At 37.7% G+C, this 16,507-nt stretch overlaps 1 protein-coding gene across 1 annotated transcript in view; it reads left to right on the top strand.

The window, feature by feature from the left end:
• MCC (MCC regulator of WNT signaling pathway) overlaps positions 1 to 16,507 on the top strand; it is a 461,802-nt gene that overhangs the window by 92,489 nt on the left and 352,806 nt on the right. Inside the window, exon 2 of the mRNA XM_012470094.3 lies at positions 9,855 to 10,099. Coding sequence (XP_012325517.1) covers positions 9,855 to 10,099 — 245 coding nt within the window. The remainder of the gene's footprint in view (positions 1 to 9,854; positions 10,100 to 16,507) is intronic.

The raw sequence follows: 16,507 nt of genomic DNA, 5'->3' as shown, positions 1-16,507 counted from the left end.
CTTTGGTTTACTAAAAGTGAGAGAAAAATAAATCAGTAATTACTATAGAGTAGGGTAAGTGATTGAAGCTTGTGCAAGTACTTTGATAAGATAATAAAGGGCTATCAAATTAGACTGGGGGTTATGTGAGATATGGAAGATTTCTGAAGGAGACACTGTTCGAGTGACTTATGAAACATAGGCTGGAGTTTGGAGAAAGGGAAAGAAATGGATGTTCTGAGCAGAGGGACAAACGTGCAAAGCACGAGCATGTAAAATAATAGTGCCTCTTACAGAAGCTAAAAGAAATTTGGGGGCTGGGATGAAGGCTGCCTACTTCAGCAAGAAGAGGTAGGCTCAGCCATATTCTGATGGGCCTTGGCTATGAAGTGAGAAACTTGGATTTGAAGCTAAAAGTCTTGTGGGGAGCAAATAAAGGGCTTTAAGCAGAAAAGAGTAACAGATAGAATTTGTTGGCTGCCCATTGGAAAGTGTGAGACCCGTTAGGAGACCAGTGCAATAAACCAGGTGGAAAGTGATGAGAGAGGTAGGGATGATCAGGATGGAAAGGACGTGAGAGCTATTTAGACAATAAAAGCTCTAGTTCTTGGTGACTGAGTATGGGGATAACCAAGAAGGAAACATCCTAGATAACTTCTAGATTTCCAGCATGGGTGACTAGATGGTATAATTTATGTAGCTAGAAGGAGCAAATTTGGGAAAGGGTACAAGATGATGAATTAAGCACAGGACTTTAAGTTCAAGATAAATATATGACACTCAATTGTAGCTACCATGTAGAAGGTGAACTGCTACTTAACTGAAGGTAGAGATTTGGTAGTCAGCCATGCATGGTGGTAGATTAAAGCCACAGATTTAGATTAGATTATCTGTAGAGTCTATAAAGTGAAAAAACAGAGGACCAAAGATATGACTCTAAGATAGCATATATTTAAGGACAAGAATTCTGATATGGAGCTTCATAGAGAGATGGGAGAAACCAGAAGATGGAGTTTAACAGAATGAAGGAAGAGTTTCAAGAAGGCAGCAGTCAGCATTAAGCACTGAAGAGAAAGAAAGAAATGTGTCTCTGGAATTATGTGTTATGAAATGCCTTTGCAGAAAAGAAAATGAGGACATAGGGACTACTCTCTATGTAGGGAATTAGACTACTCTCTCTAGAAACATAGCTGAAGTGTAGAGAGCTCAGACGCTGCTGGTGGGACTATAAATTTGATGTTTCTCAAAGGATATTCAGAAAACTATATTGAGAGATTGGACCTTTTAACAATGAGTAATTCCACTTCTAGAAAATCATACCAGGAAAATAATCAGATGCTCTCTAGTCTGTACGGATGAGCAAAAGTTCCAAAATGACATTTTGGATCATCTAATTTGATTAACTCCAAGGGTCATGTCCTATAAATGCCTATTGATGTGATTGACATTCATTTTAAACATTTTCCCCTCCAACTGTAGCCTCAGACCAGACTTGCTTCAAATTGCTTTATATTTATGTTAGATTTTTAAGAGACATTTTAAATACTGAAAATTACAAGTATGTAATGAACACATATGTACCATACCCAGATTGCATTGAAGTTAACATTGTGTTTGTCCACAGTTTTTAAAAACGACATTACAAATGCACGTTAAGCCCCTGTGTGCCTTTCCCTAATCCTGTTCCCCTCTCTCTCTCACCTCTTTACAGTTGAGATTTATGCTTCTTGGCCTTGTTTTTATTACTTGCCTATGTGTAAATCTATATACAGTTTGTAGCATTGTTTTGTATATTTTTAAACTTTAGATTAATACTGTCATATTGTTTCTGTCATTCTTCAACTTGATGTTTTTACTCACTACTGTGTTTGAGACTTTTTATGATGATACATTGAAGATGTATTTCTTTCAAATCTCCATTCTATTGTATTTCATTATGTGATGCTACTTCAATTTGTATATAGACATATTCTCTGTTGATAGGCATCTGGACTAGTTATTTAACATCTCTGTTCCTCAATTTCCTCACTTGTAAAATGGAGATAATAATAGTACCAACCTCATGGGGTGGTGGTGAGTATTAAACTAATTAATATATATAAAGCGCTAGCTCAAGCCCTGGCATACAATAAACATCCAGTGTGTATTATTATCAATATGATTATTAAAATTATTATTCACCTCTTCCCAATTATTTGCTGTTACAGATATTGTGCATGTTTCCTCCATTTATGCATAAATTTCTTGAACACATGTAACTAAAAGTTGAATTTCTGGTTGAAGGGTATGCTTGAATTTATCTTTTATAGATGCTGCCAAAGTCCTCTCTAAAGAGGTGATACTAGCTTTTCTTCCACCAATACCATGTGAAAGTTTCTGTTCCCTTGTCAGCACTTGGTATTGTAAGACTAACGTTTTTGGCAATCCATTAGATACTGAAATGGTATCCAGTTATTAAAATTTACATTTTCCTTATACTTAGTGAGGTTAGGAATCTTTTTATATCTTCATTGACCATTCAGGTTTTCTTTTCTGTTGACTGTTTACATCATTTGCCCATTTTTCTTACTTTTTCTTTATTTTTAAAGGCCGGGTCTCACTTCGTTGCCCAGGCTGGATTGCAGTTGCTATTCACAGGCAATCATAGCTCACTGTGGCCTTGAACTTCTGGCCTCAAGCCATCCTCCCAATTAGCTGGGATTGCAGGCACATGCCACCATGCCTAGCATTGCCCATTTTCTGTTGGGTTGTTATCTTTTCCTTATTGCATTGTGGAATTCTTTATCTATCTAAATACTATCTTTTGTCCATCATATCTCAGATTACATTAATAATCTATTCGGTTTTTTTAAAATTGAAAATATTACTTTAATAAAACCTATTCATGCATATGGGAAACAACAAAATAAAATGGTACAGAAGAGTTTGTGACAAAACACAAGCCTTCTGCCCTACCTCCCTCTTCACACCCATGTCAACTCCCCAGAGACAAAGTCTTGGTACCATTTGTGTTTCTAATTTTCCTGATCATTTCGTCCATAACACTGAAAAATGTGCTAATACTTCTGTATCCTAATTGCCAGCTTTTTTTTTTTTTTTTCTAAGACAAGGTCTCGCTATGTCACCCAGTCTGGAATGCAGTAGTACAATCAGAGCTCCTGCAGCCTCCAAGCTTCTGGACTCAAGTGACCCTCCTGCCTTAGCCTTCCAAGTAGCTGGGACTACAGTTGTACACCACCATGCCTGGCTAAGTTTTAAAAATTTTTTTGTAAAGATGATGTCTTACTTTGTTGCCCAGGCTGGTTTCAAATCCCTGGCTTCAAGTGATCCTTCTGCATTGACCTTCAAAATTGCTGGAATTATAGGCATGAGCCACCATGCTCAGCCCTGATTACCAACTTTGGACAATATCTCTTTATTCCATGCTAGGAAAAGGAAGTGCAGCCACTGTTTTCAGCCCCACTTCTCATTCTCACAATTCAACACACTGGCTGGCTGTAAACCCAGACCCTTCAGCGTTTTGATACTGCCCAGCAGCTCCACTGCTGCATATTCTAGGCAAGGATTTCTAGCACCTGTGTAATCCATCAACATGCTCCCATCTCTTTGTGTCTCTCTGAAATTTGTTGAAATTTCCTGTATTTAATAACATCTTCTCCTTTTATCTTAAATATGGTTTTGTTTGCTTATTTGCTTACTGTTTTGTACTTCACTCTAATTATTTACTAAGAAGCAATGATGAAAGCAAGGCAAATGCATTTATTCCATTCAACTGCTGTACATAGAAATTACCAACTATAGCCCAGAAACCTGTTAATTTTTATAACCTAATTATAATTTTTCACACTTTGAATATTTAGAGACTTCTAAATTACATTTTTGTGTGACTCAAATTGAACACTTAGGGGCAAAATTAGTTTTTAGATGTTTTTTGTAGTCTTTCACAAGCAACTATTGCTAGACTACCTACTAGGTCCAGGGGTCTCTGTTAGTTGAGAATTTTGAACAAAAGCATGAAACCTATTACTTAAAGTAAATTGCCTCTGTATAGCCCTCATTCAAACTGGGTTTGGGATTTATTATCATTGTGTGGAAGAATAGTGTTTTCTCTGCCCCGAGCCTGAGAGACCAAAGCCCATCCTTCCCATTATACATCCCCAAGGTTACCCTGGAAATTTACTTGAATGACAAATAGTTTTATTGAATTTTCACTTCATACTCAATTTCCTTATAAGTTAAAGGAAGAATAGCCAAGAGAAAAAGATATAGAAAATAACAGCTGTGCATTGTGAAACCTATGCAGTTTTGAGTGAGAAGCATCAATCTTCTGAAATAACTGAAGTCATATTTTAGTTCTGCTGTCTGGTGATAGGTGTTCTCTAAGAGCTAAATATTGCCTGACTTGGCCAGTTCCTCTGATACAAACTGAGGTCTGTTTCTTTCTCATGTTATGATGATATCATCTGAATATAAGATATATATGCATGAATATGAGTATGAAACACCTTTTAAAGCACTTGTAACAATAATGACTTAGAGGAAAAAATGTTCAGTACAATTTTATGTAATTTACCAGGTACTCACTGTGGTTATTGCTGGGTAAGGAGATTGCATGTAATCTGTATTTTCTTTCTGCTTGTCTACATTTTCTACAATGAATGTGTGTTTTCTGAACTAATATACAAAAGTTTTATTTTTTTTAAGGCAGGACACTTACATGATGTTGTTATTGCTACTGAGATAGTTCTCTGCTGTACTATCTTAGTTTTGGACAGTCTCAATTTAGTATCTCTTCCTCTGAGAAGCTTTCCTTGCCTAGGGCAGATAAATATTCTGCTGTCTGTCACTAAGCCTACAGGGTTATTAGTGTTTTATGGAGGCCATTGGTCATTCATACTTATTAAGCATCCCGTGTGCTGCATTCTGTGGGAAAGTACAAAGACAGGTATATGTGGAAAAATATCCAAAGTGGGGACCCCTTTTAAAGGAAAGGTCATTGTCAACTTCTGAGAGTTTATGTATCAATCCATCAAAACAAATGTGATGGGGTCTGCTGTGCACGAGGTGGTGTGCTGGGTGCTGCACACATCTCAGAGGGGATTGATGTAGCACCAACACTGGCTGCCAGGAGCTCGTGGTCATATTGGGAAGATAAAGGTTGAATATGTGAAAATAATGTTTAAAAAGAGAGCGAGAGGAAGAAATCAAAGTTAAGTATACTCCAAAATCTGTCACAAAACTAGAAATTATCACCAAATGACTGATGCAGGTACTAAATGTTATCACAAGGAAGAGATCACCATAAACCTGAGCAGGCCGCCAGGACTGCATGGAAGTGGAAGGCACTGAGCTGAAATTGGAAGCTAGAAGGCATCTTTAGGCCTGTGTGTTCAGAATCCTAGAATTTTATTTCCACCACATTCTATTGGTCAAAGCCAGTCTCAAGACCAGCCCAGATTCAAGGGCAGAGAAATAGCCTCCATTTATTGATGGGAGAAATGGTAAAGGCATGCTGTAAAGAGGCATAGTCACAAGGGACTGTACGTCATTGTAGGCCATTTGTAACAACCTGGCAAGGTGGCTTATAGAAATACCCTGTGATTCAAGTTCTCTAGACTTAGTTCTTGGTATAAAGGAGAGCTTTTATAATTTTATTCTTCTCCTGTCACTTTGTTTTCTTATCTTATTGATAACACAGTGTAACTTTATATTCTCATTCGTATCTAACATAGAAGGATAACACATATCTAGATGAATGTGACCTTTCTGGTTTGATATAAAAGCATTGTTAATTCATGACCTTTGATAGTCAAGCTGCTCATCTCATGTCAAATGTACCTGTTACTGATGTCCACGATGCTAGATGATAGCATGGAAAGGGCAAGAGCTCTAGAATCAGACTGATTTGGTTTAGATTCCAGGCTCTGCCCTATATTGTCTCTGTGACTCTTTCAGCTGTCATATCATAATCTGTAAAATGGGGATGTGTTAGTCCATTCTTCTGTGGCTGTCAGGAAATACCTGAGGCTGGGTAATTTATAGGGAAGAAAAGGTTTACTTTGCCTCACTGTTCTGCAGGCTGTATAGGAAGTGTGGTGTTGGCATCTGCTCTGGTGAAGGCCTCAGGAAGCTTCCAATCTTAGCGGAAGGCAAAGGGGAACCAGCATGTAACATAGTGAGAGAGGGACCAAGGTAGGGGAGGAGATGTCGACCTTCTTTAAACCACCAGCTTTTGTGTGAACTAATAGGGAGACAACTCACTCATCACCAAGGGGATGGTGCTAAACCATTCATGAGGGATCCACCCCCATGACCCAAACACTTCCTACCAGGCCCCACCTCCAACATTGTGGATAACATTTCAACATGGGATTTGGAGAGGATGAACATCCAAACCATGTCAGGGAATAACTGTAATTCCCCTGCGAGCTTGTTACTTATTATTGTTAATTTTGTATTTCTATACTGAAAGAATTTAGCTTGAATTTTTATGAGTACTTCTATTTAAAGCTTACACTTTGACTGAATTTGATAGAGTGCAATGTATTTTGGTTTTGATCTTTTATATCAGCCTCTCAACAGCCTACACGTTTAAAATTAAATTCAGTGTTACATATTCTACTCTGAGTTGACATTTCTAGACCACAATTACTTCTTTGCAGCTGTTTCTTGTAGAATGGGGCTTCTCAAGCCTGAACAGAGCTGAGTTTCTCACCAGGGTCCCCAAGTGTGTGTAAGTGGGCCTCCAGCAGGAAGGAAGGGTGGGCCTCTGTGGGCAGGTTGTACCACTTAGTGAGGTAGTCAGTTCCATTCGGTATTCCTTTCCACTGAGCAGATCATGATTCATTATTAAAGCCCTAATCATGAAACTGGAGTGTTATGAAAGATCTATGATCAACAATTATAAAACAATCATAATAATGGCTACTGTTTATTGAGTACTTAATATGTGCCAGTAACTATGTTAAATGTTTTCTATGTATTATCTCATTTGTCTTCAGAGCAACCCTATGAGGTAAGTACTACTAATATCCCCATTTTAAAACCTACAGTGACATATCAATTTATGAAAGCAGTCTAATACACTGTGAAAAATGACAACATACAGACAGGAAAAATGAATATACCATATTCTTACCAATCAGAGAATATTAATGTTAATATTACATGAACTTCTGGAATTTAGAAAACCTCCTTATTTCTTGCTAAGCCTAATTTTAAGACTATGCCTAAATATCTAAAAAACAAATTCTTATTTTAGAAAGTTAGGCTGAACTCTGAACTCAGAGTAAAAGCTGGGTCCTTTCTGTTTGTATTCCTGCTTTAGCAATTCTAATCATCCCTAACTCTTGGATGAATCTGCTTGAATATCAGGCAGGTTGTATACAAAGAAGGGCAAAATATATAAGCATATGAGAACATTACTTTAAAAACCAAATAAATACTTTCTCAGTGTATTGATTAGCTACTGATGGGAGAAAAATCACAAAATCTGAGCTTAAGAATGAACTTTAATTTGCATAAACAATAAAAACTTAATCTTGATCACAAATTTTGGGGTCAGCTGGAATGACTTTTCTTAAGCTGTGAGTCTTCAGGTAGAATAGGGTGGCTTATTTGGGGACCCAGGCTAGATATAGGGGTAATGGCTACTATGGTATGTTTTTCTTGTAATGATGACTGAAGCAAAAGGGGACAAGCTCAACAGTATAGGCGCTTGTTCAGTAATATCCCAGGGGCCAAAGCAAGTTAGATATGAAGCCTGAAGTTAAGGGATAGGAAAGGACACACCTACCATGAATGTCCTTGGCCCTGAGAGCAAGGCAAGAGTATACATGTAAAACACTAAAATGGGATAATGCAAGATTAGGACTAATAATAATTTAACCTACCACGCCCACTTCCATGTATATATTTATTCCTCTACTCATCCATCTACTTTACAAACATAGGTGTGTGTGTGTATACACAGATGCACAGGCATATATATAGATATAAAATATACATATGGACACAAAGACATATGTACACAGAGGATAAAACATGTAGCTATGTGTAAAAATTCTTTATAAAACATGAAAATGAGATAGCATATGGAAGCAGGGTGATAAGCTAAAAAGGATAGTGGCATAGGCCTGGCATAAATTAAAAGGTCTTGGAATCTGTTACATTTAATGAAAAACACCATAAAGAGCAAGTATAAAAGCATTTCAGGGACAAGACTAACAAAAATTTGATGATAACTTGGACCTTGGAAACTTGGGGAAAGGGACAAGGGCAGAGGTGGGGGAGGGGAGTGCAGGTCATAGAATTAGGGGTAAGGTGGAGTGAATGAGAAGATATTAAAAATGCTCACAATTCGGCCGGGCACGGTGGCTCAAGCCTGTAATCCCAGCACTTTGGGAGGCCAAGGCGGGTGGATCACAAGGTCAAGAGATCGAGACCATCTTGGTCAACATGGTGAAACCCCGTCTCTACTAAAAATACAAAAAATTAGCTGGGCATGGTGGCGCATGCCTGTAATCCCAGCTACTCAGGAGGCTGAGGCAGGAGAATTGCCTGAACCCAGGAGGCGGAGGTTGCGGTGAGCCGAGATCGCGCCATTGCACTCTAGCCTGGGTAACGAGCGAAACTCCGACTCAAAAAAAAAAAGAAAACAACCAACAACAAAAAAAAACAAAAAATGCCCACAATTCTGTGAGCCTAGGGAACTTGAGAGAGATCATTTGTAACACTGACCAGGAGACAGAATTTGTGAAGGGTAACTTGAAGAGTGGTCTTAGCATGGTTAGGTTTCAGGTATCAGCAAACATCAAATTGGTTATGTTCTCCAGATAACTGAACTTTGGTGGTATGTTGAGACAGGAACACTAATTAGCTTTGTTTGTGACCATGAACAAATTTCTCATGTCTCTTCCACCACTTAAATTCTATAGTCCTTTGACCTTTGTTGAGACCTGCAGTTGGAGCAATATGAACAAAATATTTGCTAAAGAAGCTTAGATAGAAAAGAACAAGACCGTATGTCACGGATCAAACCGATGTCCTCCATATAAATGTTCTTTGTTGGCGCAGGGTTATTGTTCTTGTTATTCCTTTTGAAATTCTTTTTTATTCTTCTTTTTTTAAATTTGAGACCCTGTAGGCTGGATACACTTCTCTAGTCCAACCACAGACCCCACTAAACCCTCTTATCTTAGATCTACCCACTTCACACATTTACATTAAATCTAGTCCTGGAAGACATTGAGATTTTGATCACTTCTCTTAGTATTAGGGCTTATTGACTGCTGGTGGGAAAATGGAAAATATTTAAGGAAAAGCAGGAAAAACCAAAGGCAGCTGAGCACCAAACCACAAAAGTCAAGATTAAATGACATTTTACACAATTACTAAAGTTAGCTGATTAGTCCAGAAAGCTGAAAATCAAGCTTGTTAAAATCTCTGTTGATTCTTTTATAACTTGACTAGATTTTGGACTCTGCCAAGAGTAGAAATAATGTCTATTCTATGTTCTGAAACTTTATCTTACACTGAGAGTACAGTGCTACACTCTTCAGGTTTAAAGAAAGAGCTTTATAATCTTCAATTTCAAAAGAAAGAAAGGTTGAAAAGGATGTGGAGACAGGAAGAAAGAGAGAACAAAGGATTAAAAGTTGCCTCACGATTCCAAATAATAGAGTTTTTGTTTAGAATGACCCAGATGAAACATGTTTTTTCATACAGTTACCACTTTTCTAGAAGCAGTGAGAAAGTTGAAAATAGGTCTAGTATGTGTGAGTATATTTGAGACATATCTTTTTCTTTTATTAACTAGTTTCTCTAGCTTAGTTGTCTCTCATAACACGTTTTCTTCTGTTCAATCCATTCTGCAGAAATGACTTGCTAATGGTGTGTCGCCAATTGAATATGGAAGAGTCTGTGGCTGAGATCATGAACCAATTGGGAGCAGATGAAAATGGGAAGATTTCCTTTCAGGATTTCACAAGATGCCGCATGCAGCTCGTTCGAGAAATTAGAAAGGAGGAAGTAGACCTTTCTGCAAAGTCAGACAACTCCTGTACAAAGAAGCTGAGGGATAGAATTGCTTCCTGGCCCACGAGCAGTGACAACAGTTTGGGTAGGTATAACCAGGTGGCAGTTTTATGGCACTCCACTGGACTTGCCTATGATCTCTCTAAATGAGAGTAGCCTCCCCAGCCTGGGGACCAGCTCATACTGAGGCTGCCTTCCTAGCCACACTTTCCCTAGGGGAGTGCTCACTGTTTCCCCAAGTTCTGTCTGATGACTTCACACTTCCCAGCTTGCTGCTTTCTTTATTTTACTTCTTCCATTTTCCAGGTATAATAACACATTCAAATAACTATTATGGAGGAAGGGTAAATGCACAGGAAAAGTAGCAACTGCATCAGCAGCTCTCAGAAACTCTTTGGGGAAGAAGTTTCAAAGTTACATGAAGAGGCTTTTAAAATCAGTTTTTTTTTAATTTAATGTTAAAATTGCTTTCTATAAAGATAGTTTTTCTGTACATAAGTTAATATTTCTTACTGGTGCAAGATAAGCAGTTGGAAAGAAAGTTCTTAATACTGTTGATAATTATTGAAACTGGGTGATAGAAACATGGGGTTTCTTATACATATTTTTGAATACTCAGTTATATGCATTTTTTAGTATGTTTGAGATTTTACATAATAAAAAGTTAAAAAGGAAAGAAAGGAGACATCTTAAAGGGTAGCCTTAACAAAGAGACAGAAGAAAGTATCTGAATTTTCAGGGATATTTTTTCTTCTTTGAAAATGTGTCTTTGATTTCTTTTTCCATTTGTTTTTGTGCTAGGTAGATCTAGTGGCAAGAAGTAAAGCTTCATGTTAGTTTCCATCATTTGTTTCATATACACATATATATACACACACACACACACACACACAAGTGAGCATGGATAATTATGTACTGCCATACACACACATCTTTAAACAACGCTTCTCTCAGGGGAATCGTTTGAGCCATTATTATTGAGTAATGGAAACAATAAAAATGTACACATATACTGCATGCCTTACTACCTTCATAGATTCTACTCTAGCAGCAAATCAAATGTCTGGTAATGCATGTGCTTTCAGCATAATATGTAGAAATATTTAATATTGAAATAACTTTCTGAGCATTCAAGTAATATATGTTCATTATAGAAAAACAAGGGGGGAGAAGGCAACCAGAAGAAAATAAAAATCATCCTAATCCTACCACCTGGAAGTAACAACTACTGCCTACATTTGGTAAACTTACTTCTGGAGTCTCTTCATCTCTCTCCTTCTCTCTCTCGTCATGTGTGAGTTTTGTGTTTTACTAATTTTTTCACATACCTTCTGTATATTTTGTATCTTGCAGTTATTCTTTTCCATTTTCTTCATGCTTTTAAATGGTATTTGAAAGCATGATTCATAAGTTTGCATGACACAAAATAGACACTCAGTAAATATTTATTAAATGATGAAATGAAGGAATTTTTTCTGCTAAGCTATATTATCAGATTTTTCTGCCAAGAACATGGATTTCTTCTATAAACACATAAGTGTACACGTATACATATTGGAAGGGTTAAGTAAATTGTGGAACACCCCAATAATTAAATACTATATAGCATTAAAATAATATAGAAGAAAATTTTTTGTGGGAAAAAATGTGTTTGTCAAAATATATTTTAATGTGTAGTAGATATATATAAAAATCCTAAAAGGAACTGATATGAAAGAATTGCTGCACACATCTAATTGGTCTGACCAGCTTGTAAGACTGTCCTGACCAGAGAAAGGATTGAGAAACAATACCCTTTCATCCTTTTATGTAACCTTATACCCTTGGGAAAAGAGGTGGTAACTGACAGGAGGTGATTCATAAAACATGTCCTGAACTGAGGAAGTGTCAGCGGCTATGAAACATCCTACCACTTTCTCCTGGTAGTTATGAGTTCAGAGTCATATTATTTGAGTGAGAATCCTAGTTCTGTCACTTACTGTCTACATGACACTAGACAAATCATTTAACCTTCCTGTGTCTCAGTTTCCTCAAGTGTAAAATGAGGGCAGTTACCGTTATTTGGGAGAATGAAGGAGCTAATGTATATGTAAATTCCACAAAGCAATGCCCAGCACGTAATCACTAAATACGTGTTAAACTAATATTGTTATTATCATTACCACCCAGTTTTAAGTCCTGGGGATTTGGAAAACAACCCCCTATTCAGCCTAATGTAAATCAAATACATCTAACATTTGACAGTAATTAGGCTGGACACCATGGCTCACACCTGTAATCCCAGCACAGGTGGGAGGATCACTTGAGGTCAAGAGTTTGAAACTAGCCTGGGCAACATACAAAAAACTTAAAAATTAGCCAGGTGCAGTGGTGCATGCCTGTTGTCCTAGCTACTTGGGAGGCTGATATGGGAGGATTACTTGAGCCTAAGAGTTAGAGGTTGCAGTGAGCTATGATTGTACTCCAGCCTGGGTGACAAAGCAAGACCCTATATCCAAAAAATAATGACAATAATTAAACAAAGATATATGTGTTCAATTAGTCCTTCATTATGTATGTGTTCAATTAGTCCTTCTCTTTTCTATGCCATTAACCTCTCCTGACTCTATTTAAACTCCAGGATCTCCCTTCTGGGGGTGGAGGGAAGCCCTGTCTTGACTTTGTGTCCCCCTTAGTATGGCCCTGTTTCTCTGACTCTTCCTTCAGTGCACTCTTACTGTCTTCAGTCCTTACCACTCTGCTGGCCCTGCTTTTGCTGCCTCCATGTTGGCCAATCCAATGGTTCCTTTTCTGCCCACATCTAAATCTTTGGAATTTGACCCAGCTGACCACTCCTTCATGCTAGCTTCTCTTGGACTTCTTGACACCATGTTCTCCTGTTTACCATTTTCGCTTTCCTTTCTCAGCCTATACTACTTCCAAATTTTGAGGTGCCTTGGGGTTACATTCTCTCCTTAGATGATTTCATGGATTTATTTATTTATTTATTTATTTGAGCCAGGATCTCACTCTGTCACCCAGGCTGGAGTACAGTGTTGCAATCATGGCTCACTGCAGCCTCAACCTCCTGGGCTCAAGTGATCCTTCTGCCTCAGCCTCCCAAGTAGCTGGAACTACAGGCACGCGCCACCAGGCCCAGCTAATATTTTGTATTTTTTTGTGGAGAGGGGGTTTTGCTATGTTGTCCAGGATGGTCTCAACTCCTGTACTCAAGCCATCTTCCTGCCTCAGCCTCCCAAAGTGCTGAAATCACAGGCTAGCACCATCATGCCTATATATATATATATATATAATTTTTAAATCTTTTGTATGTTGCCCAGGCTAGTTTCAAACTCTTGACCTCAAGTGATCAGGTTAAATTGACAGGTATTCCTAGATATCATGCCTATATATGTATCGTACCTATACACACACACACACACACATAGACATATATACATATATATATATATATATATATATATGTGTGCAGGGCTATATATATATATATATATAGCCCTGCCCTTTCCCATGATCTCAAAATAGGTTAAATTCACAGGTATTCCTAGATATCTTATAAACTTCCAACCTTAACGCAGTGAAAAAGAACTTTTGATTCTGTCCCCTACTTTTTCTCCCAGGCTTATTAGTCTTCCAGATAACCTTTACATAGGAAATTTCTGCATTTAGTAAATATCTGCATCTAGGAAATATTCCTGTCCACCTGTTTGCTCAAGCTGGCAAGTCCCACTGTTTCGCATGCCAAAGTATATCCAGGATCTGCCCACTTTGCTCTCCTGCCATCACCATGTCCAAATCACCATCATATCTTGCCTTGCCTCCTAAAATAATCTTTACTTGGCCTCCCTGACTCCTCCCTTGGCTTCTTACATTTCATTTTCTACCCTGTAGTTACAATTATCTTTTAAAGTTATAAAATCATGCTTAGTTCAATCCCATGTCTAAAACATTCTGTGGCTTCCATATCATCTTAAAATAAGGTCCAAATTCCCACCACAGTGTGGCACATACCACCCACTCTGAGTTGATCTCATCTTGCTCCTCTGACTTACCATGTTTGCCACAGTCACACTGGCCTTCCAGCTTTTCCTCTAATTTAGCAAACTCAGCCAGTCTCCCTGCCCATCTTCTTTCCAACATGTTCATTGCTCTTTCCTTTTATTCAGATTTAAGCTTAAATATTTCCTCTTCAGAGAGGCTTTTCCAAGCTAAAGCAGCCTCTCCTCCTTTCTTTGTTCACATGCCCTTACTGCTTCATACCACTTACCATTATCTGACATGAGTTTGTACCTACTTGAATATTTACTCATCTGTCTTTCCCCATACACGTAGATTTCCACTGGATAACTAACGGCCTTGATTGTCATGTTTACTGCTATATTCTAGCACTTAGAACAGTGCCTAGCACATGGAAGATGTTCAGTGCATGTTTGTTGAATGAATGAATGAGCAATACACTGTCATGCTCCTTTAGGGACACAGGGAAGTGCAATGCACAGTTCCAGACACTAAATAACTTATAATGTGATTATGGAGACATAAGCACATGACAAATTAAGTGGCAATAAGCTTTAAAGCAGAGTTAACAAACTTTAAGCCATTAAAGTTCCAAGTTAACAAAACTTGTGAAGCCATTGAACAGTACAGAAGATATGGTCTGCTGTATAAGGGGAGCTAAGAAATACTGTGAACAGGAGTTTCAGGAAAGATTACCTGTGACTGTAGGATGGAGAGAAGTAGAAAAAATGTTGTGCTGTTGTGAGAAAAGCTGAATAAAAACTTAGGTTTAATAGTTAAGTGTCAGAAGAACTTTATTGTCAGCCTTGACATTTCACAGCACATCCACAGCAGGGAGTTGAGTTGGCAGAAAAAGAAGACTTGTCAAAACATTACATACTCAACTTGGAAGAGGAATTTCAATAGATTCATTTTTCCCAAGTGTTTTCTGCAGAATACTGATTTAAAGAGATGGTTATAAATATTATGTGAAGAAAGAACTTCTTTGTCAAGTACATGTGAAAACTTTGGGTTAAACTAGATTATAGTTTTCTTTACTGCAAGACATCTTGGAGCCTTTAATATGCTATTGTTTCTTGAGAGTCTCCAGAATAAGAATAAAATATAGGCATTTTCCACACTTAATTGAGTATAAACTTTTACTCACAAAGCTTCTCTTAGGCCAACTATACAATTTAATAGTTTTGGCAATAATAATATAAATGTTTAAAAATTACTAATATTTATTAGCATGAGACAATTTGCTAGGCACTTTACTTATATTATAGTGCTAGAAAGATAGATCCTGATTTCACCACTGAGTTGCCATGGAACTTAGGCTAAATTCCTGATTATTCTGAGCTTTAAGTTTCTTATCTCTAAACATAGAGCAGTGATAAAAACATTACGGGGAAGTTGGGAAGATTTAGTGAGATGTTACATGTAAAGTTCCTACACAGAGCTTATAACACAGTAGGTTTTCAATATATAATAGTGTTATCATTATCATCTCTAATCCTTGCAACTACTTTCCTCATCTAGAATAGAATCCTCCTTCTATACTGGAGGAAACTGAGCCTGTAAGCCACAGAGCAAGTAAGGAGTAGAGAACACTCAGTCTATTGAAAGAGATGATTCTTTGATTCTCCTGCAACTTTTACTTAGAAAACTGATGTGATAAGCAAAGTGCAAACTGAAAAATAACACTGCCATCCAGAGGCCACTCCCAGAAATGACAGACATATGGTCCTCATGGTCTTGAGGCAGGATCTGAGGGCAATTCGTGTTAGTGAAAGCCCATCTCGTTGGCAGCAAAGTGATGCATACATTATGCCAGAACAATTGTGAGGTATTCTATATGCTACCTAATTTTCCAATGAAAAACAATCTAGATTCATTATAATTACTTATAGATTTCATGTTGAAAAGTGTGCTTTTCTTTGTGAACAGAACCTTTATTTAAACATGCCCTTTTAAATAAATAGTTTTCTTTTTTTACTTCAGCTAAGCTGTAAACCTTACACATGGATTCCATATACTTGTGTCAAACATGTGAATTATGTGAGAGAGGCAGTGCTTCCGGCTGATGGCCACTGAAGGGACAGGGATTGCCTGAAAGCTGATGCAGCCCTTTGAGCTGGCCTAATGAGGCTGTCACCTGTCTGTGCTTCTCAGAGCTTTGAGGGCACTTGTTTTTCTTCCTTTGGTCAGGTCTCTAAGAACCCAAAAACTTTTTTCAATCAAATTCCATAGTTGTAAAACATTGTTTAAGATAGCAGACATTACAACCTGCTAATTTAGTATAATTAATTTTAATTTATACTAAGATTAGAACACCAGGCACAATTTCTAATAACCTATATCTCCAAAGACTCTTTATTGCCTTTTCCTTGAGGTAGATTCTCACCTGATGTGTCAGCCTTCATTGCTGCTCCAATGGTGCCTCAGTGGTCTAAGGAAAAAATAAATTGCTGAAGTTTGTCAGAAAAACTAACAG

The sequence above is a fragment of the Aotus nancymaae genome, unplaced genomic scaffold, assembly GCF_030222135.1.
Source record: "Aotus nancymaae isolate 86718 unplaced genomic scaffold, 86718_ANA_hifiasm-v0.15.2.pri h1tg000014l, whole genome shotgun sequence".
NCBI lineage: Eukaryota > Metazoa > Chordata > Mammalia > Primates > Aotidae > Aotus > Aotus nancymaae.
Note: the sequence above shows the minus strand (reverse complement) of the source record. Positions and strands in the feature narration are given on the sequence as shown.